General features: G+C 45.1%; 1 protein-coding gene across 2 annotated transcripts in view; it reads left to right on the top strand.

The window, feature by feature from the left end:
- The first annotated feature begins 17,528 nt into the window (after positions 1-17,528).
- Positions 17,529-26,651, top strand: part of BUB1B (BUB1 mitotic checkpoint serine/threonine kinase B) — a 63,540-nt gene continuing 54,417 nt past the window's right edge. For both annotated transcript variants that reach the window (XM_084905144.1, XM_084905143.1), the window contains exons 1-2: positions 17,529-17,773; positions 20,699-20,845. In XM_084905144.1, the coding sequence (XP_084761270.1) occupies positions 17,742-17,773; positions 20,699-20,845 (179 nt within the window). In that variant the 5' untranslated portion in view covers positions 17,529-17,741. The remainder of the gene's footprint in view (positions 17,774-20,698; positions 20,846-26,651) is intronic.

Genomic DNA, 26,651 nt, shown 5'->3' with positions numbered 1-26,651 from the left:
GCACAGCAGAATTACCTGGGGAGCTTTCAAAGAAAGCCCTGATGCCCACGCGCCCCACAATTAGACCAATTAGAATCTCTAGGGATAGGATCCAGGCCTGAGGGCTTTGTTAAAGCTCCCCAGGTTATTCAAATGTACATTTGGGTTTAGGACTATACCTCAGAGGTTTCCTAAACCAGCAGCCGCCAACCTTTCGAACTTCATGGACCACCAGTGGTCTATGGACCACCGGTTGGCGACTGCTGTTCTATTGTAGAAAGCCTTCCTTTGCTAACCCTTCCCTATTCTTTCCTACTACTTATTATTGTTTTTATTTATTTGCTTGTAGTTTTATGTATACACTAGAGGCCCAGTGTATGAATTCGTGCACCTTGAAAGGAACTGTGGGCCATGAGGCTGCGGTGGGCACAGGGGAGGGATCTTGGCCCATTCTCCGCACCGCCACCAGGCCCCTCCCACCATGCCCCCGGGTCTCCTGTTTGCCAGCAGCCCACCCATCACTGCCATTCCCACGTGCTGACGGCTCCAGCCCCACTCACACCTACTGACAGCGTGGAGCAATTGAGGCCAGTGCCAGCAGTGGGTGCCAGTGGTGGCTGCTGCCCCGATCACCCCTCAGGAGCAGGGGGAGGTGGAGAAGCCCTCAGCGGGGACCAGTGCCTGCAGCCACCCCTTGCACCTGCTGATGACACTGAGTGATCTGGACCGGCACCAGGCACTGGCAGTGGGTGTGAGTGGTGGCTCCAATGCCAGCAGCAGGTGTGAGCGTCAGGTGGGACCATGGCATGCGGGAGCAAAGAATTTTCAGTAACCACCAGAGGCTTGCCCTGATGACAGTGACTGGCACCCCGCCTTGGTCTGGTGCCCCACTCACCTGCTCCATCATCCTGCTGTGCCCGACACCGGCCATATTCCAAGCTCTGCTGCCTGCTACTAATGCCCACCATGTTCTGCACGTGCCCCCTGGTGGTCAGCACATGTCATAGTGACTGGTTGTTCAGTTGTTCCACCGTTTGGTCTATTTGCACGTTAGGGATTCCTATATATAGGTGAGTGTGTTGTTTCCCTTGAGACAGAATTCTTCCAAAAGTAGGCACTTTTGTTATTTGACTGGCATAGTTGCTGTCTCCATAGTCATAAATGTGTGGTAAATTAAATTCAAAATGTTAGGACAAACCAAATGTTTTCCAAAAATAAATATTTTGGGAGGACAGAACCCTCCAAGTCATGTTAATCATGACTAAATGTTATTGTAAAATTTTACTTACACCCTAGTATAACATGTAATTTGTAATTATGAACTCAAATGCAGTATAGGAGTTCATGTTTTCTTCAGAATTGTTCACATTTTGGCATGGAGGGAACACGTAGTATAGTTCTTCTCCCCTTTGGCCTTTGTGGGAGAAATAGAAAGCTCTTCCTAGAAGAAATACCTTTGCTAAATAACATTCATATTTATTGTACTCTTATTAACTATTTGCCAGGCATTATGCTGAATGCTATATTATGATTTTACAGGTTAGGGATTTGGGGCTCAGAAGGCTGTCTTGTTTATGACCACATTTTAAATATAGAGTCGGGTTTGAACCAGGTCCAACTCAAAGCACTTCACATATATACAATATAATCTCTATCTTTAAAAACTTTTTTAATTTATTGATTGATTTTTAAGAGAGAAATTGTTGTTTCACTTATTGATTCACTCATTCATTGCTTCTTGTATGTGCCCTGATGGGAGATCAAACCTGCAACCTTAAAAAAAAACAAAAATCTGCAACCTTGGCATGTCGGAATGATGCTCTAGCCCAGCAGTCGCGAGCCTCGCGGTCCTCACAGACCGCCAGTGGCTCCTGGACCACCGGTTGGTGATCGCTGCTCTAGGTAGAGTTTTTTCATTAACAAGAGGGAGAGAAGAAGATTCAAACTTTAAAATTAATAAATTAACTAAAGGAGGTTATGTAAAAGGCCTTAAAATACCCCTTCTCCATTTTATGCCCCTTCTCCCAAATCTGCCCCACAGGAAGGGAGACACAGGAGAGAACAGAGCCTCTTTCAGAACCTGAGGTTGAGCTGGGAGCCATGGAACAGCGCATCCTACTCCCAGACGGACTGCCATCCCAGGGAACAGACTCTGAGAGCTTGGTCCTGCTGTTCATTTTTAATCATGCAGTTAAATTAAAAATTAATTTTAATTAATTGTCTCTGGAGGAGAAGGAGGCATCTACCTTCAACACAAGAGGGTCTCATGTCACCCAAGTACTTCACTTATTCATGAAACAAGGAAGATCCTTTATCAGCCCCAATCCTGCACTGACCCAGACAGTCCCAGACGCAGTGCCCACAGCATGCTCCCTGGCTGCTCCCTGCCCAACCCGGTGTACCTTTGGTGCCTCCAAAGTCCAGGATAATTTCCTAGACAGAAAGAGAACTTGATGTGGAGTTTAGCAAAGCGTAAAAGTGAAAGGGAAGCCTGGGTAACCCGGAGCCCACACGCCCTCCTGTGTAAGTGGCTGTGCAAAATGACACCTTCAGGAGCAGCAGCTTCTGGCCTGAGTTTGGGAGAACAGCCACCAGGCTCCTTGGCTGTGTGAGCCAGGAAAGCAGATGCTTCCTCTGCTACAGGCTGTTTCAGGGAAGTGGCTAGCAGTGGAAGGAGGGTGGGCTTGGAATCCTCAGACAGATGGAAATCCTGCTGTGCCCCTTCTAAATGACTTCTCTGAGGCCCAGTTTCTTCATCTGCTTATGGGGATTAAACCAGGTGACAAAACGTACAAGTCCTTAGCATGGGCCAACCACATAGATGCTAAGGAAATATTAGAGTAGCAGGGGTATGATGGGTTAGCTGTCCAAGCCTTCTCTGAGGCACCCCCCTCCAGAACCACCAATGTCCCTGCTGCTCACTCTCTGTGCCTTTCAGATCTATTGCTAATTAGGACAAGGTAAGACTTATCCTATCTAATAAAGAGGGAATATGCTAATTGACTGCCACATCCTCACAAAGATGACAGCACCCTCAGCCAATAAGGAGAGAGTATGCTAATTATCTGTCACACCCTCAAAGATGGCAGTACCCACAGACACAAGATGGTGGCACCCAGTGCCCTCAGCCCCACCAAGGGCAGCAGGAGCATGGCATGACCTGGCCCCCCCACAGGCAGGTCCAGCCACTCCACATGCCTGCCTCCAGAGACCCCCAGTCCTCTTAGCCCCCAGCTGCCCAGAGCTGCTCAAGGCTCAGGTAACCAGGGCTGGCCAAGGCTTTCACTGCCAGCAGTGGCAGCAGTAGAGGTGTCATGGGGGTGTCGCCTTCCCCTGATCACCGGGTCACCTCCCACCCCCATCGTCGGACTGTGAGAGGGGGCAGGCCAGGCTAAGTGACCCCCCTTCCTCCAGTGCATGAATTTTCATGCTCTGGGCCCCAAGTATGTTAAATACTTCTCTAATAATTCCCCAGCTGAGGCTACAGCAAACCCTTGATTTATATTCCCAGTACATAACTTAAAAACTCAAATAGCAGAACATAAAGTTTATTTTAATCCTAAAATTATTATTGTAAAAATTAAGACAATCTTGTGACCCCTGCTTCTTCACAGGGAGACAGTGCCTCACAGACTGGGCCCAACCCCAGGACAGCTTGGGGCTTTCATTTTTGGGTTTGGGTTCACATTTCTTCATTCTCTCAGAGTCTAGGATTGAATTTCTAAAAGAAAGAAGAAAAGGAAATAGAGAAAAAGTGAGTTGTTTTCTTTAAAAAGGAAATGGTCCCAACCTATAAATGCCCCCAGTCCTCTGGAATGCCCACACAAACCCCACAATCCCAGCTTGGGAATATGAACAAAAATAGCCCAGGCCTCTTGGGATAGCCACCAATGTTGTGCTTAGTTGCATACATTTGCATACAGTAAAAAGCAAATGGGTACAGTGAATTAATGAGGGCTCCCAGTGGTGATTGCAATCAACTTCAATATTACGAAGTGGCCAATGGGAAGCAGGTGGCATGACCACAGGGCAGGGCAGGACAGTGCTGCAGCCCAGAAGCAGCTACTGCTCTGGGGCCTCCTTGCAATGAGGGCCAGAAACCAGGGTCGCAGAAACCTAGTATTCTCTCTTGATCTCTCTGCCCTCCCAACTTCCTCTTTTCCCCTCCAGCCCCAGCTCCAACTGTCCTCCCTTCTCCCTCCAGATCCAGGAGAGGCCATGGCGTAGTGACTTCCTCCTGAAAACTCTGAGTTAGGGTGGACCTGAGCCCCCAGCGATCCTCAGGCTGCAGAGCGCTCCCCAGTCTGGGAAGCAGGGGCCTGCTGGGCACAGACCCTTTGGCAGTGCCCACCCCTCAAGAGAATCTTCATGGTAGCCACAGTGGAGCAGGCATACAGGAGCATGCCAGCAGCATGGAGACTTGTAAGGAAAAATAAATCTCCAGGAAGGAAGGCCGGGGAGCAGACCTGGGAGTGTGGAGGAATTTGGCCCTGGTCCATTACACCTGCCTTTAAAATACACCATTAAAGTTTCATGCTGCTTTCTTTCCATATCTGTGGAACCCTTTGTTCTCTGGTCATTACTGACCAGCCTGGCTCCGGGACAAAGCCAGACAGATTGTTCTAAAGTTTGAATTCCTGCTGGCTCTCTGCATCTAATGAGCTTGTCGCTCAGAACTCTGTCCCGGAAGCCAGGCAGTGCCTGGAGGAAGCAGAAGATGACAGCGGGGCCTGAGCCTCCCAGCTTAGCGGGAAGTCTGGGTTGCCTAGACCTCTGGCCCCAAATTCCACACTCAAGGAGCTCTGTGCCCTTAGGCCATTAGTTACCTGGTGTCTGGAGGGCAGAGCCAAGCATGGGCAAGGTCTCCAGATCCTATCTGACCCTCAGCCCAGGGCCACACACATGGCATTGCTACAGATAGTTTCTTTATTCACAAGACTGTCTACCCTTAGGCCAAGATGGCAGCTGCCAATAGGGGATGGTGTGAGAAGAGTTCCCCAACCTCTGGGTTCCCACAGCCTTTCCTAAGACTTGCCGATCCCACCGATGAAATCTCTCTTTTGGAGCATCCAGGGGCCCTGTTACAATGCAGCTGTTGCGAGAAGAGAGCCTTGGAGAAAGGGGCTGTAGCTTCCTCTGCTGGAAGTGTTCCAGCTTCTCTGTGGTGACATTCAGCCCAGCCTCCTCCCCTAGGTTTTTTCCTTGCTGGGATTTAACAGGGACGGTGAGACAGACCCACAAAACATGTCATTTCAAAACGTGTGTTGCCTCTAACCATCCACACAGTATACCTACTTCCTGGCTCAAGCCATCATTGAAAGAGTCCTGTGCTGAAGGCCTAGGACAGAGTGGCTCAAACCTTAACCAATCGCCTGGAGATTTTATTATAATGTGAATCACACTTTGGTTAGCAAGGCTGGACAGGATTCAAAGATGAAAAAGACAAGGTCCTTGCCCTCACTTTCCTTTCAATCCAGACAGCATTGCTTGGGAGGTTGAGAAGTGCCATCAGAGAGACACAGAAGAAAAGCACACCAGAGAGAGGATTTCATTGGTTTCAATCAAAAAGTGCAAGATTTCTGTAGATTTCAAACCTCAAACCACTAGACAGGTTTAACATCTAAGAGGATTTGACAAAAGAATGAGCTGGGAAAGGGGTAGAGTTGGGGAGACACAAAAACTCGAAGTGTGGATGAAACCAACATCTGTAAAATCTAGGCAAATGTGCTACTGGGATCCTCACTTTTTCTATCTCCGTTCTGATGGAAATTGCTGGAAGAAAAGAGACCGCCATCTTGGACTGGCCAGTGGAGATGTTTTCTCATAAGCAAAGAAGGCCCATGATCAGCTGTGGGGAACCTCTGAGAAACAGCCAGAAGAGGGAGGCCCAGGAGGACCCAGATGTGGGCCTGTCTTTAAAGGGAGAATGAGGCAAAATGTGCCAAGCAGCCAGGGGTATAATTCCCTGTGGGTTAGTCTTGTCATTGCGAAGCAGGAGCCCTGCTTGCTTCTTCTGAATCAGGCCTGCTTTGAAGAGGTGCAGATTTCAGCACAACCTTATGTCTAACACCAGCCCCAAGGACCAAGGCCGATCAATGCCAGGCTTGTCACTCAGGGCAGGAACCTCACACAATCATGAGATTTCAGAGCTGGAATTTTCTTCTTTGGGCCAAACACCTTCTCTTTAAGGTAAAAAAAAAAAAAAAAAAAAAAATTGCAACAAATTCAAACCTGGGCCCAGAGCTCTCTGGAGCAGCCCACTGTGCCTCCCTTTTCCCGGAGCTGCGATCCCACAGGGACAGACAGCTCCACAGGCCTCAGAGAATCCTACCTGTGCTCAGCAAGGCATGAGGAACGAAGAGAGACACATCCTCTCCCGGGGTGGAGGGGCGAAGGCGAGGAGGACTGGTTTGTCAGTGTTGGAGCATCTTCAGAAACCAGAAGGCAGGGCTCTGTATCTGGTGATTCAGTCCCAAGTAGTAGAACCACAAGGAGGGCCCACCCTTGGCTGCCGAAAACAGTGGAAGTTAACCTGGATTTAACCCCTGGTGTGATGGAGGGCCAGTGGGAGTGCGGCCCAATGGGTACACAGCACCCGTAGTTACAAAGGCTTTGTGTCCGCGTTAGCCTAGACCAGTGGTAGGCAAACTCATTAGTCCGCAGAGCCAAATATCAACAGTACAACGACTGAAATTTCTTTTGAGAGCCAAATTTTTTAAACTTAAACTTCTTCTAACGCCACTTCAAAACAGATTCGCCCAGGCCGTGGTATTTTGTGGAAGAGCCACACTCAAGGGGCCAAAGAGCCGCATGTGGATCGAGAGCTTCAGTTTGCCTACCATGGGCCTAAACAGTCCCAGCATATGTTATCCAAGAATAATTATCAAACGTTCCTCCTTATAATACCCATCACTACTATTGTTTTACACAATTACTCCTATAGTCACTCTGACACGGCTGCCAGTCTGTGACTGCAAAGGCTGAGGGATGGGGGCTGAGCCCTGCCCGTCCCCAAGGATCTTCCTTCCCAGCTGCAGCTCCACTCTGATGGTTCCAGATGCCCCCCCACGATCCAGCACAGGAAAGAGCAGGGGCCTGGGCTCAGGACGGCGGGGAGCTTGGGAGGCTCAGCCTGACCTTGGGCGGCTCTGGAAAGGCAGAGAGGGCGCCAGGAAGCACTCTGGGGCTGACCCAAGATGGCAGATGGCCTTTGACTGCACCAAGCCCCAGCCAGGGTTGCCTTAAAGCTGACTCAAAGTCCCTCACTCAGAGGAGCAGGGCTTAGGACAGTGCACGCACTTCCTGGATATTTGCACCAGGAAGTTAGACTTTTCCCCTCTGGGAAGGGAGGAGGGATTCCAGGGAGACAACAAATGAGGAAGCCAGGACACTAAGCCAAGACAAGGTAATCGATTGCAATTAAAACTACAATCACATTATTCACCAACGACTTATAACATTGCCTGACATTCTCCTATACCCAGGGACTGGCTCAAGCACAGTTCAGCTATAGGCCTGTGAGGAGGTCACACTCCAAGGAATTACACACCGGACTTGTCTTCCCATGGGGCCTGAGACTGGGCCTTTGCCTCTGAAGAAGCACATTTTCCTCCTTCCCATGGCAACTGACTGGGGCCCCAATTCATCTCCTCTCTTCCCGCATTATCACATTCTCTTCCCCAAGGTGGGAAGCAAACTCCATCCAAGCCCCAGGGTTCCTGGCATTCAGGCGTCCAAAGGACCCATGGCCTCAGGGAGGGCCCATATTACAGCAGATGTGGTGCAGCTGGAGCTAAGGGGATTTGTGCTGGCTGAGGCCTGGCGCTGGTGCCTCTGCTCAGCTGAAGGGTCCTTCCTTTAGCTCTTGGCAGATAGTTAACAAGAGGGCTGGTTGCAGCTAGCAGGCAAGCACCCCGAGGACCCCTGTTCTCCTGAGGACCTGTGGAGCAGAGCCACCATGCTGGGCCTGGCGGGCCTACCCCTGGCAGTCATGCAAGAGACAGCCTCTATCTTGTTGAAGCCATGGTTGTTTCAAGTATCCATTACTCACAGCCAAACCTAATCCTTACTGGTATATGTTAACACGTATTGTTCACACTCCACTTATTTCCAAAAATAATTTGAGACAACTTATAGCAAATAACAAAGAAATGATAGAATCATGCAAGCAGAGATAAATGAATAAAAGGCGTATAAAAAAATGGGGTGACAGTTTTTCCAGACAATGTGCGTTAAGGGTAATTATTGTAACTGCACGCAGCATTTCACATCTAACTTCCCGGCAGCCAAGTGAAGTAACGGATAGCTGGTGACTTAACATATCTGTCTTTATCAGTGACCCGGGACAAGACTGTCATCTTATTTGTGCCTCCATTGCCCAGTAGCATCTGGCATGGGATAGTAAATGCCCAGAAGGATTTGTTGGCTGAGTGACTGACTGAATAAAGGAATGGGAGTTGAGTTGTGCTCTCAATGTTAGCCCCAATATGCTGTGCAACTTTGGGCAAATAATTTATCCGAACCTTGGTTCTGAGTTTGTCACTTAAGAGAGTTGTACTACTAGATCTGCGAGACCTCTTCTCATTCTGATGCCTGGTGATTTTTAACTTCCTCCATCTCTGGAGTTATTTCTCTGAACCGGGACATTAGCTATCCAAATATCATCTGTTCAAATACACATACACCACATGAGGAGGTTAGCATAATAAAAAATCCATCAGCATCACGGAGGAAAATTATCTGATGTTTATATCAGCTAGTCTCAGGGGGAGAGAGCATATGAGAGATACATTAAGATAGGGGTAGGAAAGGAAGTTCGAAGCCAGGTGTACTTGTCTAGGGACTAGTTGAGATTTTGCAAGAAATAGAGAGGAAATATAATAAGCCTTGGTAACTAGAAAATAGGGAGCAGACAGACAGAGAGAAATTTTGAGGGCACAGAAAGTTGCCCAAAAAACCGCCATCGATTGTCCATGTCTGCCTAGCAGAGTAGCTGGGCATGATGAGTCAGGCCGTGGATAGCAGAGGGACAGTGGGGCAGGGATGGGGGGAGGGCCCACGCCTTGCTGCAGGAGAGCTGGCCCGAGGACCAGATGGAAGGCACCTCTGGGCAGCAGGTGGTGAAGGTGGGACCTGTAGCCCCTGGGGCTGTGATAAGCCAGGGGACAGTCAGTCCTCAGGGTACCTGCATGGCTGGAATGGGACACAGAGGGAAGAGCCTGTGACCCGGGCCTCCAGATCCCCCTCCACTGTGCATGGGCTGGGAAAGAGTCAGAGCCAACGCAAGTGACATTCTTCCCAAGGTGCCTGCTTTTGTCTTTTTGTCTAACCTGTCACGTTCTCTCCCCCTCACAGATATTTTTGCCATGAGTATAATGGTATAACTTTATTATTAGTCACTCACTCTGGGTAATTCTGATTTTTTAACCCCGGGTACATTAGCTTAATCACAATCCTTGGCTATAGCCTCTTCCTTCATTGATCCAGGCAAGGTCTGTCTTTGTGTCTATTTATGTTTAATTATTTTTTTCAAAAGGATATAAGAAACATGAAAACCCAGTGTCAGAACTAAAATATGGGGCATGCCCACATCTACCTGTGTCTTAATCCTTCACCCTATCCCTCTCCCCACCATAGATTTTTTAAAAATTTTATCTCCAAGGCTTGTGAAGTCTCAGTACTTCTGATTTCTAGCCCACTAATGTGTGCATGCTCAGAGGGGCCCAAGCCTTAATCAATGGCATGTGTTCACAGCATTATGGCTGCAGTGAAGTCAGACTGCTCGCAAATATAGTTCACATTGTCTTAAAATTTTATCTAACCCGGGGTTTCTTAACCTCGGCACTACTGACATCTGAGGCTGGATGACTGCTTGTTGTGAGGGCTGGCCTGTCCTTTGCAGAATGTTCAGCAGTACACCTGGCCTTTCTGAATTTACACCTATACTGTCCAGCTAGTATACCCACTAGCACCCCTGCCTCCAACCCCCTAGTTGAGTTGTGACCATCAAAAATGTCCCCTGGGAGAAGAACAAAATCACCCCTGGACAAAAATCACCAATCTAAGCTAATATTTGGCAATATCGAGTTCTGCAGACAAAGCGCCCTCCTCCCCCAATACACTCCCCTCCCTAAAAGAAATAAGTACATCAGTCTGAACAACACCTGGGAGCTCGTTAGAAATACAGAAGCTTAGCCGAAACTGGTTTGGCTCAGTGGATAGAGCAGACGCTATCGAAAGGTCCCGGGTTCGATTCCAGTCAAGGGCATGTACCTTAGTTGCGGGCACATCCCCAGTAGGGGATGTGTAAGAGGCAGCTGATCGATGATTCTCTCTCATGGATGTTTCTAACTCTCTATCTTCCTCTCTGTAAAAAATCAATAAAATATATTAAAAAGAAAGAAAGAAAGAAAGAAAGAAAGAAAGAAAGAAAGAAAGAAAGAAAAAAAAAAAAGAAAGAAAGAAAGAAAAAAAGAAAGAAAGAAAGAAAAAAAGAAAGAAAGAAGCTCAGGACCACCCCAGCCCTACAGAATCAGGATTTGCATTTTAACAAGTTCCCCAAGTGATTCATGAGCACAGTGAGGTTTACCAGGAAGAAGCCCTGATGTAGAGATTTACCCAATTGGCACTGCTGAGGATAAAGTGGGCCCGGATGCAGTGCCTCTCAATGGTGGAGGTCATGACCTTTTTGGGTGGGACAATCTGCGCCATCCCCATTAAATGCCCACAGTGCTCCGTGGTCCCGCAATGCCCTGACCCTCCAGATGCCCCCTGGGAAGCAGAAGCATATGGGGTGCAAACCCCTGGAGAGGAGTATTTTGCAGTCTGAACAGTGTGCCAGACGGCAGGGCTACCTCAGTCTACAGATGGGCCCAGGAGGCAAGGAAAGATAAAAAAGTTAAAACTTCACAGTGACCTCCATGCTCAAGTGGGGTGGAGGATGGTGCCATGTGATGAGTACTGGCCAAGGAGGAGCCACCCTAGCTAATGGGAACATGTCGTGGGGGACGGGGACTGCAAGGCGGGGTGCAGGGGAGATGCAGGAGCCCATGGGAGAGACAAGAGCTTCGACCTGCAGCCAGTCAGAGCAGCTGGGGCCATTCCCCTTGGTCAGGGCCGCCTCAATGGCTCAGGCAGGATAAAACCAGCAGATGAAAACAGCTTTGCATCCGAGAACTGTGTCTAAGGTGAAGAACAGAATGCATCCAGGTGGGTGAGGTGCCCATTTTGTGCCCTGCCCTCTGCCCTTCCCAGGAATAGGAGGCTAAAGAAGATGTCCGCCCTAGACTGGGAGCAGAAGGGGCTGGGTTTGCCCTCCAACCTTGCTGTTTGCCAGGTGCAGCGAGTCAGGGGCATCTCCAGCCAGGTCCCTATACCTCCCCTATGCACCTACCCACAATTCCCAGTACATTCACACACTCTCTCTCTCTCTCTCTCTCTCTCTCTCTCTCTCTCTCTCTCTTTAAATATATTTTATTGATATTTTACAGAGAGGAAGGGAGAAGGATAAAGAGCTAGAAACGTCGATGAGAGAGAAACATCGACCAGCTGCCTCCTGCACACCCCCTACCGGGGATGTGCCCGCAACCAATGTACATGCCCTTGACCGGAATCAAACCGGGACCCTTGAGTCTGCAGACCGATGCTCTACCACTGAGCCAAACCGGTTTCGGCTACATTCACTCTCTTGCCTCCCTGTATTAGACATGCTGTACCTTCTGCCAGGTTAGTAACTCCTAATCACTTTTCAAGGCCCCTTTTGGAAGAACTTTCTGAGACCTCCCTTCTCTCAGCCTCCAGGCTCAGGTGGGGGAAGGGCTGCCAAACTCTAGGCACATGCGGGGTTATAGCTCATAAGCTACCATGTTATAAATTGCTTTTCTTGAACACAGGACTTGTGCTTTTTTTTTTTTTTTCTTCTTCATCTTTATACCCCTGGTGTCTGGCACAGCACCTGACATAAAATATTCAATAAATGAATATTGAGTGAATGAATGACATCCTAGAGTGCTTGGTCTAACAGGTCATGTGCTAGCCATTCTCTATTGTTCACTTCCGGCAGTCAGTCAGGTCCCGGGAATTCCATAATGAGCAAGAACCGCCATGCCCTGCCCCGTGGCTCTGCACTCCAATGAGGGATGCAGGATGGAACAGTGGAACACGCCTTTGACTGCTGGAAGGAAGGAGTCAAGGGGGAAACTACAACCTGTGGAAGGGAGGGACGAGCCTTTCTTAAACCTGTCTGGGTGGCAGGGTCTTCCCCAGGACAACCCCGTAGGGACTCCATCCGTGCACACATGGTGGCAGAAGTCAGCTCCCCTGGTGAAAACCCGGGGCCCAGAGCTGGCTGACCGCCCGGCCTCCTCTCCCGGCACGCACACTCCCTTTCCTAACTCCTTACACGGGGCCTGGATGGAAAATCAGAAACAGGATCAGATTCTGTCTTTTACTAGGAGATGATGTTTTCTAACTCTGCCTGTCTCTGGATTCTCTTCCCACCTTACTTTTGTTGTTGTTTGTTCTTTAATTGATTTCAGAGAGGAAGGGAGAGGGAGAAAGAGATAGAAACATCAACGATGAGAATCATTGATCGGCTGCCTCCTGCACACCCCACACAGGGCATTGAGCCTGAAGCCTGGATATATGCCCTACCCAGGAATAGAACCACAACTTCCCAGTTCATAGGTGGATACTCAACCACTGAGCCATGCCGGCTGGGCTCTCTGCTTCAGTTGGGGGGCCTGTGTTGGAAGAAAGGCATAGGAACTTCCCTATGAGAGACAGTGTGTTCCAGAGACCGCTGTGCAGAATAAAAGCTCCGTGGCTCTGTCCTGGCTCCAGAGACTGGAGTTCCCTTTGCTGGCCTGATCAAGCCCAAGAGTGAGCCTGGGACTCTGAAACGTGGAGTTCCTCTAACACTGCAGAAAGGAATAATATTGGCTAATCCTGGGGAAGATCCAAACCTCCAGACAAGACCAAAAAAGAACAGCCTTTAGGGTAGAGGGTAGAGGTGGAACAGAGGCCAAATAGCTTGTCACCTCACATAATTCTTCCCTGAGTCATCTCCCATCTAGCCACGGTCAGCTTCTCCCAGTGCAACCCAAACATCTCCATGCTTGGCTCCCACAGTCAGCCAAACCAAGTTGCTTCCAGTCGTCTCACCCTCTCCCAGCCTGGGGGCCTCTGACCTCTGGCCTTTCCTTGGAAAAGCAATGCGGAGTCCAGATCTGCAGGAATACCTCCCACGGCTGGGCCCCTCAGAATGTCAGAACAAACTTTCCACAGTCTGCACCAGGTCCCAGGAGGCCACGTCTGAGCGAGGAAGCGACGGGAGCCCAGACATACCCACCCCCCAGACACTCCGTCCTCCTGTCAGCTTTCCCACATTGGCTGGCTCGGCCAGGAACCATTCCAATTGCTGCTCCGTTATCATGGGATCAGCACCTCCTTACACAGGGACAGACCGGCATGTAACTCATTTCCCCAGGCGTCCCTGCTATGGAGCCACAGGAACAGGGGGATGAAAACTGCATGTCTCTCCCACAGCCCCTCCACTGTCAGCACACACAGTGCTCTGTGTGAATCAGAAAGGGGAGGCTCCCTCTGGATAGATAAACTTAAAAAAAAAATTTTTTTTTATTGATTTGAGAGAGAATGATCAATTTGTTGTCCCACTTATTTATGCATTCATTGGCTGATTCTTGCATGTGCCCTGATCAGGGATTACACCGCAACCGTGGCATATCGGAATGACATTCTAACCAACAGAGCTACCCGGCCAGGGTAACTTTTAAAGATGCCTCCTCTGAGTGAACAAAGCAGGGGAAAGTGTCCCCATTTGTGCCTCTGGTCGAGCACTCTTAGGCGTGGCATAGTTTGTACAAAGGTATGCGCAGCCCTGAGTCAGCCCCCTTCTCAAAGCACCCCCCAGGTCATGTGGGTGTTTTCCAGAGCTTTTATGCTCACCAACCAGTCCAGTTCCCAGCCGGCCTCTGCCCTACTCTTCCTTCCCTGCTGTCTCTGAGGCCACTGGAGGATATCTCACCTCTGGTGGAGCCAGCTAGGTGGGCACTGATGTCTAGGCCCGGGTGTGGCTGCCCAGTGCTCTCAAAATGGCCAGTCTTTTTTAAATTTTATTATTTTTATTTTATCGATTTTTTACAGAGAGGAAGGGAAAGGGGGAGAGTTAGAAACATTGATGAGAGAGAAACATCAATCAGAACTGCCTCCTGCACACCTCCTACTGGGAATGTGCTGGCAACCAAGATACATGCCCTTGACTGGAATTGAACCTGGGACCTTTAGTCCGCAGGCCGGTGCTGTATCCACTGAGCCAAACCGATTAGAGCAAAATGGCCAGTCTTTGATGCTAGAGCTGAGCTGTGCCCTGGGCAACTGCGCATGAAGGTAGTGCTGCCGGAGGCCAGCCTCACACAGAACTGACTCCTGCAGCCCCTGCCACAGGCCCTCTCTACACCAGGCCAGGAGTCCTCGGGGCCAGGCCAAGGAGGGTCACGTCCAAGGTGGATCTTAGGTGGCCTTCCCCATTCCTGTTCTCCACAAGCAATGGAGGTTGTGTGTGTCTCTGTGTGTGTATGTGTTCTTAATTATCCTCCTGCTTCCACCATTCTTCTTCCTCAAAAGCAGACAAAATTATCTGCCAGGGGTCCCACTCACTGGTTTTGGGGAAATATCTAACATGTTGGAGTGGTGGAGGCTTCCTCTACATAGGATGCTGGAGAACCTGAATTCACTCCTCCCACAGAAAGTGACACCCAGAAGGTGAAGTTTACTAAACATTACAACTGGTTGAATCCCTTGACACAGTACTGGGCTTGAAATCCGTAGCTGGCAGCATTCAGATCCCACTCTGCTCTTCCTTAATGGGAAGTCTCACAGTCACTTTACTTCTTTGAGTCTGGGTCACCTCCTGTGTAAACTGAGCACAGTAGTGAACACCTGGAAACTTTCTAGATTCTCCAAGAACTTCCTGCACACAAAACTCTGGTCAAGTTAATGCCAGGGCAAATCAGTCTAATTCTGCACTTCCTGTTAGCTAAATAGCTTACTTAGCTCTACATCTAAAATTGTTTCTTAACAGCCAAGTTTCTGTTCTCAGCTTGTGGTCCAGCCTGACCTTTTGGTTCTTTTGTCAAAAGTAGATAAGGAGTGTCTCCTCATTGGCATGTATATTTTTTGCATGTGTAGGTGTAGAAATTCTGGGTCAGGCAATTTCCAATGGTTTGAAAAGACCCATGAAAAGTAAGGTAGTTCTGTATAAAAGTAGAAGCATAGTCCAGAGAGGAGTTTCCATGAAGTTAAAGAGAAAAACCCAGCTCCTTGGATAGTAAACTAATACCCAGTAAGCAACAGCTACTGTGAGATGCAACTAGGCTAATGTATCTTTTCACCCTTCACCTCTCTACCTCCTGGCATAACAAGATGGTTTGAATTACTATGCCTCTTTCTCATTGGTTCTTCTACCTCAAGACACTTCACCACTGGTAAATACAAGATGCAGATGCTGCTCTGATTGGTTGATCTGTTGCTAGGGTAAAGGCCAGCATGATGCTGCTGCTTTCCCAGATGTGGTCTCCTTCAGGCCCTGAAAACACACACACACACACACACACACACACACACACACACATATGGTCTCTCTTGACCTTCCTCCCACCCGTGGGACAGTCCCTCCCTCCTCCTGTGGTTGCACAGTAAACAAGCAGTCCATCCAAAGGGTTCCCTGGAGGCCCAGAGGTTTTCATCTTTGCAGTTTAGCCAACTAAAGCTGGATTTTGTATAATCCATGAAGGCACAGTTGGGGGAAATCAGCCTTTGATAATTAAGAACACATACACACACACACAGACACACACAACCTCCACAAGCAAGAGATCATAGATTTTTCTGATAACTGAATCCCTCTAACAGCCATTGGTGCAGATAATACGGCTTTGCATGTGAAGTAAATGAGTGAAAATGAGGAGCTTGCTAGTCCTTAACTGCTACCACGTGCAACTGTGCCTGAAATTCCACCATTAAGCATTATTCCTTTATGTATATTCTTCTCCTAGGGCCTACGCCTACTGTTAAAATACAATGAGCCTAAAATCTGTTCTGAAAGATGTTTGAGAAACTTTCATTAGGATCAAATAAGTTTAGATGTGTCAACATATTTCAGCACCCTCAGTAGTATGTAGAATAATGGCCCCAAAGATGTCCATATTCTAATCCATTGAACCTGTGCATATGTCACCTTATAGGTTCAAGACCTTGAGATAGAAAGTTTATCCTAGATTAGTGGTCGGCAAATTGCAGCTCTTGAGCCACATGCGGCTTTTTGGCCCCTTGAGTGTGGCTCTTCCACAAAATACCACGTGTGGGCACATACAGTGAGATTGAAACTTCGTGGCCCATGCACAGAAGTTGGTTTTCGGCTCTCAAAAGAAATTTCAATCGTTGTAATGTTGATATTTGGCTCTGTTGACTAATGAGTTTGCCGACCACTGGCCTAGATCATCTGAATGGACCCAATCTAGTCACACGAGCTCTTAGAATCAGGGAGATTTTCTTGACTGTGGTCAGAGAAAGAGATGTGACAGAAGCCAGGAAAACACTATGTTGCTGACTTTGAAGATGAAGGAAGGGGGCCACAAGCCAAGGAATACTAGTGAATGCCTCTAAAAACGAAAAAAGAAAACAAATTCTTGTTTAGTACAATGAGATAAGGTCAAACTTCTATCATACCAAACTGTAAAATAACAAATTGGTGTGGCATTAAGCTACTAAATTTATGGTAGTTTGCTCTAGCAGCAATATAAAACTAGTAACACCCCCCCCCCCCCCCCCCGAGATTCATAATGCACTTTGGCATATTAGGATCTCTTGGGAGACTTTCAATAAAGATGCTCATTTAACCCAGAATTTCAAGAACTTATTTGAACACCAAACACTTATTCTCCTGTAACATATATTAGCATCTTAGAAAATGATGTGGAAAGTACTGCATTCAAACATTAACTGTTATTAGCATCTTATTATGATTTAGTCAATATGTTTTCAATAGGATAGCAAGGTGAGAGAGACTAGGACACAGGACATGTGCAACTCTGATACGATGCTTACAGAACTAGAATCCAGCTCTTCTGAATTCAAGAGTTGGAAACAATTGGGTCAAAGTAGCCTAAGAACTCTGGACACACGTGAGACTTAAGGTAGACATCAGGGGGGAATCATATAGCCTGACCAGCCACCCAGGAAGAAGTCAAGCCAAGTGCAAGCAGTCAAAAATTTCTCCCTAGTTTCAAAAAATCAAAGACATTTTCGTGCTTCAAGTGTCTTTGACTTGTTCCAGAAACTGGTCTTACCCGCAGAAAGCACCTGCAGAGAATTTTCTAGTATACCTACCCCTTAAACCTGCGGTGCCTGGCTGGCAGCCACCGATCCTGGAAACTACAACTCCCATTATGCACCGCGACGGCGTGGGTTAAACTACAAACCCCAGAATGCCTTGAGCAAAAGGCGCGAATCAGAGCGGAGGAGCGTAGCTACGTCGTCCGTGCGGGACCGTTAAATTTGAAAATCGGCGGCTGGTCTAGCGGTGGCTGGTTTGTTACGGAGTAGGTGCATGCTTTCCTTACGTTGCAGAGCACTCTCTGGTCGCTTTGATACACCCAAGGGCCGGTTGCAGAAGGAAGCCCAGACGGTCTGCGGCCCTGGGGAAAGGCCCACAGCGGGACAAGGACCAGAGCCGGGGATGCGGGATGGCGGCGAAGAAGGAAGAGGGTGCTTTGAGGTAAGTGCGAGAGCCGGTCCTGCGAGGCCCCATGGTACCTAACAGGAGGCCGAGGCCCCGCTCGAAACCGTCCAGGAGAAGGGCGGACGGTCAGTAGAGGAGCCGGCCAGGCCGCAGCCTCCTTCCTGGGCGAAGGTGCAGACTCGGGGTAAGCACTGGCCACCGCATGGCCGGCTCCGAGACCCCGCCCCGTGCCGCTTCCACAGGAAGGCTGTGGGACCCCAGGGTTACAGAGAACTTGGAATTTGGGTGTGTGTGTGTGTGTGTCTGCGTTTGTATCTCAGCTCAGCCATTTACTAGCTGTTTGACCTTGGACAGGTCTTAATATGGAAAATCTGGATATTAATCTTACCTTGCCGGGTTCCGGAAGAATTCAAAGTATTGGTAAAGTCACTGACTCCAAATAAGTGCTCAGCAACTGGTAGCTAGCATAGTTAGAAATCTAAAGCCTTCTCTGCGTGCTTGCTACTTTCCCACCTGTAAAATATGCATTCCCTCTTCTAGGTTGGAATTCTCTGCGTTTTCATGTTGGGGTACACAGTACCTAGATAAATGTCATGTCATGAGCTCTTTAGTTCATGCAACAAATACTTATTGACAACCTGCTGAGTGCCAGGTGCAGCAAATAAAAGAGACAAAAACCCTTACCCTCGTGAAACTTCTTCTGGGGTAACATGTGGGAAGGGATCACCGACAATAAACGAGATAAATAAAGTAAAAGTTAGATGGTGGTCACTGCTTGAGGTTGGTGCAGTTTTAGACAGTTTTGAACAGGGAGCCTCACTGAGAAGGTTTCCTTTGGGTCAAGACTTGAAAAGAAGCTCTGGAGCTCGTCATGCATTTAAACGGGGGAAGTGCAAAGGCTGGAGGGTGAGGGTTGGAGGAGGAGCTACACCTGGCCAGTGGCTGCAGCCTGAGGAACCGGGAGAGTCCAAGGAATGAAGGAAAAAAGGTGAGATACAGGCATTGTAAGGACTTGGCTTTTACTCAGATTGTAATGGAAAGCCATTGGAGAGTTTTCAGCAGAAGAAACATGGTCTGACATGAACTTACATCGGATCACTTTGGCTGCAGTGTTTAAAAGACGAAAGGTAGAAAAGGGAGGCAAGGAAATTGGTTAAGAAGTGATTGAAATAAGCCAGGCAAGAGAAGTGGCGGCTTGAGCCAAGCTGGAAACAGTAAAGACGGTGAGAATGGGTTGATGTCCAGGTATATTTTGAAGGTACAGCCAACAGGACTTGCGGAGTGACCGGGGAGGTGTGTGAAGAGGGGCAAGGTACTTTTGAGCAACTGGAAAAATGAAATTGAGATGAGGGAAGACTTTGGGAGGAGGAGGAGGAAGCAAGGGAGGAGTCTCAACGCAGTTTAGGGCATTTAACTGAGATAATTCAATTGGTAGTTGAAGAGCAAGAGAAGAAATTCAGATGAACTCAAGTATTTGTTGCTTACTGTATTAGATTATGGGGGGATACAAAAATAAATGGCATGGCTGTTACAGGATTCACACAATATTAAAATGATGTGAGTAATTACAACCTAAATGAATTTATTTATTTATTTTTTTGTTAATCCTCACCCAAGGATATTTTTCCATTGAGTTTTGGAGAGTGGAAGGGAGGGAGAGACAGAGACAGAGAGAAAGAAAGAGAAAGCACATTAATGTGAGAGAGACACATTGATTGGTTGCCTCCTGTTTGGTCCCGAAACGGAGGTACTTGCCTTTGACTGGAATTGAACCCAGGACTCTTATCTGTGGGCCAGTGCTCAATCCACTGAGCCAAACAGGCTAAGGCTTAACTTCTTTTCTTTGTTAAAAATATACTTTTTTTTTTTTTATTTCAGAGAGGAAGGGAGAGGGGGAGAGATAGAAACATCAATGATAAGAGGGGATACAGCCTGCAACCTGGGAGTGTGCCCTTGACCAGAATCCAACCTGGGACCCTTCATTCCACAGTCTGACTTTTTTTTTTTTTTTTTTAATATATTTTATTGATTTTTCACAGAGAGGAAGGGAGAGGGATAGAGAGCTAGAAACATCAATGAGAAAGAAACATCCACCAGCTGCCTCCTACACACACACACACACACACACACACACTCACACACTGGGGATGGGCCCGAAACCAAAGTACATGCCCTTGACCGGAATCAAACCTGGGACCTTCCTGTCCTCAGACTGACACTCTGTCCACTGAGCCAAACTGATTTCGGCCTGACTTATTTTCTTGAAGAGAGTTTTGCTCTCTCATCTAGACTGAGGTCACAGATAACTTTCATTCAGTTTTGAAGATGAGTGCCTAATCTGTCTCTCTGTTTTAAACCCAGAAATAACGCATGCTATTTAGATGTAGGCTTTTATCTGACCATGACAGAGTTCTGAAGTTCAGAGTCCATACCCAATATGGTGATTGCCCCTTGCCCATAGGCTTGATAGAATGGGGGCGGGGTGAGGGCAAATGTGATCAGTAAAATGTATTTTTTGTCTGCTGCTGCTCTGGGCTAGCTATATATGTAAACTTTTGTTTTAAGTCATCAACTAAAACGTGGCTATCATTCTCATGAACACTTTGCTAATTTTAAATTAAACTAGATGATGCATTCTGTGGTAAGCATAGAACTACTTTTTGTCCACTTTGCCACATCTATAATTGTTTTCCTTCTTTCCTTCCTGCCTTAAACTTTATTCTTATAATACTATCCACAATACCCTACTACATTCTCTCTTCCATTAGGCAAATACTATAGTCATAACCTTGGAAATCAGGTCACAGACTCAGAAACTTAGAAGTATAATAACATTACTAATGTGCATGCCCACCATACTCAACCTAATAATGAATAATCATTTATCTGAGAACATTTACAATAATCTCGTGATATATTTCAATATTGATATGAAACTTATTTTTGTTTTCCCCTTCACAGTGAAGCCATGTCTCTGGAGGGAGATGAGTGGGAGCTGAGTAAAGAAAATGTACAACCCCTGAGACAGGGGCGGAGCATATCAACACTTCAGGGTGTATTGGCACAACAAGAATCTGTCCGCAACACTACTCTACAGCAGCAGAAACGGTGTGTAGACCAGTCGGAGCTCAACCTGAATTGTTCATCCCCAGCTCTGGTAGATAATGTGTGTGGATACATGCACAATGGCATTAGGGGTACTCTTCAAAAACTGGTAGAATGAGAATCTGTTCTCACATGTTTCTTCATCATGACGGCTATCTGAAGATCTCAAGTATGATTAAAAACAAGAGTTTTAGGATTTCATTGTGAAGCAGCCAAACTCTTATATCTGTAGAAATGCATCTTAATACAGGAGGCAATGAGAAGCAAAGTAAAGCAAGTATCATATTACTACAGTTTCCAAAAGTATTCTGTCATTCTGAATCCCAAACAGAATTAACTCTTTTATTTGATAGTAATCAATTAGAGAAATTTCTTCTTAAATTCTGAGTACTGAATGAGATTGAGTCCACTATCTTTTATGTGTATTCAATTATTAACTTTTTAGGAAAGTATTTTTTATTATGCGCCAAAAAGGAATAATGATCTCCAAAAAAAATATAAACCGCAGAGAACTGAATTTATACTAGAAAGTGTCTCAATAATGATTTAACAAACTCTGGATAAACAAAAAACTGGGGGAAAAACTACATTATTCAAACAGACCTATGGAACTTGCTTTTCTTTGACTAATACATGTTTTGATAAATACACTTATTTCAAAAAAGTAAAGTATTGATTTCTAGCCTGGGTCTTTGATAAAATTCTTCCATCATAGATAAATTATCATTTTGGGTTATGTAATGAATATTCTTGTTCATCTCCTTAGATCTTTGAAAGCATTGGGTTGTGTGATTTTGCTTCAGAGCTGGCAGTATTCTGTTCTTCCTGGCTCCTGTGACATTGTACTAGTTTTTTTCACTTCTCCAACTACACCTTTTTCTTGTTGACTTCCTGCTGCATTTGCCCGAGTTCTTCCATGTTCAGATTTTCCAGGATTATTTAACTACTGTATACAGCTTTTACTTGCTTTCCAAATATCTTTCTATCTATCTGTAATATATAATTAGATAAATGTTTCTACCAATTATTAAATACTGAATCTCTTTTCTCATAAATAACCTCTCTTTTTCTACTCCATTTTGGTTAGTGATACCAAAACTCACCTGAATGTCCTTATTTACTGCTCTCTTACCCTAATTTTATTTAGTTATTTCCTAAGGACTTACAATTTTTTAAAAGTATAATTTACATTCAGTGAAATGCTCAGATTTTTATACCATTTAATCAGTTTTGACATGCATTTCAAGACAGAACACTTTCATCACCTCTCTCATGCCCCTTTCCAATCAGAACAACCAGTAATTAGATTTCTGTCAACACAGGTTACTTTTGCTTATTCTAGAATCTTATATAAGTGGAATCATACAGTTCTTTTACTCAGCATGTTTTTCATGTTGCATGTATAAATAGATTGCTCCTTTTTATTACTGAGTAGTATTCCATTTATTTATTCATCAATTGATGGACATTTAGATTCTTCCTGATTTTGTTTGTTTTATGAGTAAAGCTACTATTTACATTCTTATACAAGGCTTAAGGAAATCCAGGTCATAAAATAAATGTATGTTTAACTTTAAGAAACTGCCAGTTTTCCATAGAGGTTGTGATATTTTAAGCTTCTACCACCAATGTACGAAAGTCTGTTTGCTCCAAATTCACTCCATTATTTGATGGTGTCAGTCTTTTTTGTTTTAGCCATTCTGGTGGATGTGTAATAGTATCTCATAATGGTTTTACTTCCCATTTACTACCATGGTAACTAATGGTAGTGAGCACTTTTTTGTTATTGTTAATCCTAACCTGAGAATATTTTTCCATTGATTTTTAGAGAGAGTGGAAGGGAGGGTTAGAGACAGAAACATTGATGTGAGAGAGACACACATCAATTGGTTGCCTCCCGCACATGCCCCAACCAGGGTGGAGGTTGAGCCTGGAACCAAGATATGTGCCCTGGATTAGAAACCCGAGCCCCTCAGTCAGAGGGCCGACACTGTTCCAAACTGGCTAGAGCTTACTGGCCTTTTCTATAACTTCTTGTGTGGTGTATTAGTTAGATGCTTTGCTCAGTTTTAAAATTAGATTGCAGGAGTTCTTTATATAAACTGTATACAAGTCCTTTAGCAAATATGTGTTGCAAATATTTTCTCTGTCTGTTTTCTTGGTGGTATTTTTTGATAAGCAAGAAGTTTTTAATTTTAATGAAAAGTAATTCATTAGTGTTTTTCTTTTATGAGAAGTGTTTTTGTGTCATCTCTAGGAGATTGTTGCTACTCCAAAGTTGCAGTGATATTCTATGTTTTCTTCTAGTAGTTTTAATGTTTTAGCTTTTACATTTAGGTCTATGATTCATCTTGAATTTATCCTTGTGTATAGTGTAAGATTGGGGTAAAAGTTCTCCCTCCCTTCCCCCTCTTGCCTGTCCCAATATGGATATCTAGTTGTTCTGCCTCCATTTGTTGAAGAGTTTTTGTTTTTTTTGTTTTTTTACTTTCCCTGTTGAATTGCTTAGGGGCCCTTGTCAAAAATCATTTGCTGGTATACGTGTATATTATTTCTGGACTCTCTATTCTGTTCCATTGTTCTAATTGTCTATTCTTTGGCCAATTATACATTGTCTTGATTAGATCTATATGTGGCAAGTTTTAAAGTCAGTGTTCTTCAAGTCTTATTGTTCTTCTTCAAAATAATTTTAGCTATTTTTGATCCTTTTGTCTTTTCCAAATTTTCATTATCATATTTTTAATTTCTATAAAAGATAGACCTGGGAGTTTGATTGGATTGCACTGACTCTATAGATTAACTAGAGGCCCTGTGCACAAATTCACGCACAGGTGTGGTCTGGCCAGTCTGCCCTGATACTGTCTCCACAGTGGTTGCACCAGTCTGCATTCCCACCATCAGTGCACGAGGGTTCCTTTTTCTCTGCATCCTCGCCAACACTTGTCGTTTGTTGATTTGTTGATGTTGGCCATTCTGACAGGTGTGAGATGGTACAAGATTGTCATTTTGATTTGCATCTCTCTGATAATTAGTGACTTTGAGCATGTTTTCATGTGCCTCTTGGCCTTCCTTCTGTCTTCTTTTGAAAAGATTCTATTTAGGTCCCTTGCCCATTTTTTTATTGGATCATTTATCTTCCTTTTATAAAGTTGTATAAGCTGCCTGTAGATGTTGGAAATTAAACCTTTATCAGTGATAACATTTGCAAATATGTTCTCCCACACAGTGGGCTTTCTTGTTGTTTTGTTGATGGTTTCTTTTGCTGTAAAAAAGCTTTTTATTTTGATGTAGTCCCATTTGTTTATTTTCTCTTTAGCTTCCATTGCCTTAGGGGCAGTATCAGTGAAGAAGTTCTTTTGGCATACGTCTGAGATTTTGCTGCCTGTGGATTCCTCTGATATTTTTATGGTTTCCTGTCTTATGTTTAAGTCCTGTATCCATTTTGAGTTTATTTTTGTGTATGGTGTAAGTTGGTGATCTAGTTTCATTTTTTTGCATGTATCTGTCCAATTTTCCCAACACCATTTATTGAAGAGACTGTCTTAACTCTATTGTATGTTCATACCTCCTTTGTCAAATATTAATTGAGCATAGTGGTTTGGGTCGATATCTGGATTCTTTATTCTATTCTATTGATTTATATGTCTGTTCTTGTGCCAGTACCATGCTGTTTTGAGAAGAGTGGCTTTGTAATACAGCTTTAAATCTGGTATTGAGATCCCTCCTACTTTATTCTTCTTTCTCAGGATTTCTGTGGCTATTCGGGGTCTTATTTTTATTCCAGATGAATTTTTGCAGAGTTCTTTCTCTGGGTCTGTGAAATATGCCATTGGTATTTTAATGGGGAATGCATTAAACTTATAGATTGCTTTGGGTAGTATAGACATTTTAATGATGTTGATTCTACCAATCCACGAACATAGTATGTTCTTCCATCTGTTTACATCTTTCTCTATCTCTTTTTTCAGTGTCATGTAGTTTTCCGCATATAGGTCTTTTACCTCCTTAGTTAAGTTTATTCCTAGGTATCTTAAGTTTTTTGGTGTGATGATAAAAGGGATTGCTTTTTTAGTCTCTGTTTCTGTAAGTTCACTATTGGTGTATAGAAAGGCCATAGATTTCTTGGTGTTAATGTTGTATCCTGCTACATTGCTGAATTCATTTATTAAGTCTATTAGTTTTTTGATGGAGTCTTTGGGGTTTTTTTTTAAATATATTTTATTAATTTTTTAAAGAGGAGGAGAGAGGGATAGAGAGCTAGAAATGTCGATGAGAGAGAAACATCAACCAGCTGCCTCCTGCACACCCCCTACTGGGGATGTGCCTGCAACCAACGTACATGCCCCTGACCGGAATCGAACCCGGGACCTTTCAGTCCGCAGGCTAACGGCTCTATCCACTGAGCCAAACCGGTTTCGGCTCTTTTGGATTTTTTATGTACAATATCACGTCATCTGCAAATAAGGACAGCTTTGCTTCTTCTTTTCCAATTTGTATGCCTTTCATTTCTTTTCTGATCACAGTGGCTAATACTTCCAGTACTATGTCAAACAGGAGTGATGAGAGTGGGCATCCCTATCTTGTTCCTGTTCTTAGAGGAAATGGTTTTAGTTTTTGCCCATTGAGTATGATGTTGGCTGTGGGTTTATCATATATAGCTTTTATTATGTTGAGGTATGATCCTTCTATTCCCACCTTGTTGAGAGTTTTTATCAGGAAAGGGTGTTGGATTTTGTCAAATGCTTTTTCTGCATCAATTCATATGACTGATTTTTATCTCTCAATTTGTTTATGTGATGTATCATATTTATTGATTTGCGGATATTGTACCATCCTTGCATCCTGGGGTAAATCCTGCTTGGTCATGGTGTATGATCTTTCTGATGTACTGCTGGAGCTGATTTGCTAGAATTTTTTTTTAAATATTTTTTTTTATTAAATTATTATCTGTGTACATATTTTAACATTGCCCACCCCCCCTCCCATGCATATCCTCCCTCCCCAGAGTTTTTGTCCATTGGTTGTACTTATATTGATTTGCTAGAATTTTGTTGAGGATTTTGGCATCTATGTTCATGAGGGATATTGGCTTGTAATTCTCTTTCATTGAGTTGTCTTTATCTGGTTTTGGTATTATGGTGATGCTGGCTTCATAGAAGGAGTTTGGAAGTGTTTCTTCCTCTTGAATTTTTTGGAATAGTCTGAGGTGTATAGGTTTTAGTTCTTCCTTGAATGTTTGATAAAACTCTCCTGTGAAGCCATCTGGCCCTGGACTTTTGTTTGCTGGAAGCTTTTTGATGACTGCTTCAATTTCTTTCATAGTTACTGGCCTAGTGAGCTGTTTAGATTCTTCCTGATTGAGTCTTGGAAGGTTATATTTTTCTAGGAATATGTCCATTTCCTCCAGGTTGTCCAGTTTGTTGGAATAGAGTTGTTTGTAGTATTTTGTAACAGTCCTTTGTATTTCAGCTGGTTCTGTTGTTATTTCACCTCTTTCATTTCTGATTTTGTTTATTTGGGTCCTCTCTCTTTGCTTCTTGGTGAGCCTGGCTAGAGGTTCATCTATCTTGTTTATCCTTTCAAAGAACCAGCTCTTTGTTTTGTTGATCTTTTGTATTGTTTCTTTGGTCTCTATGTCATTTATCTTCGTTCTGATTTTTATTATTTCCTTCCTTCTGCTTACACTGGGCTTTTCTTTTGCTGTTTTTCTCACTCTTTGAGTTGTAGTGTTAGGTAATTTATTACCATTGTTTCTTGTTTTTTGCAGTAGGCTTTTAAAGCTATGAATTTCTCTCATGACTGCTTTCAC

This window comes from Pipistrellus hanaki (assembly GCF_964339955.1).
Source record: "Pipistrellus hanaki genome assembly, chromosome: 1".
NCBI lineage: Eukaryota > Metazoa > Chordata > Mammalia > Chiroptera > Vespertilionidae > Pipistrellus > Pipistrellus hanaki.
The sequence above is the reverse complement of the archived record's forward strand: the minus strand, read 5'-3'. Positions and strand labels throughout refer to the sequence as shown.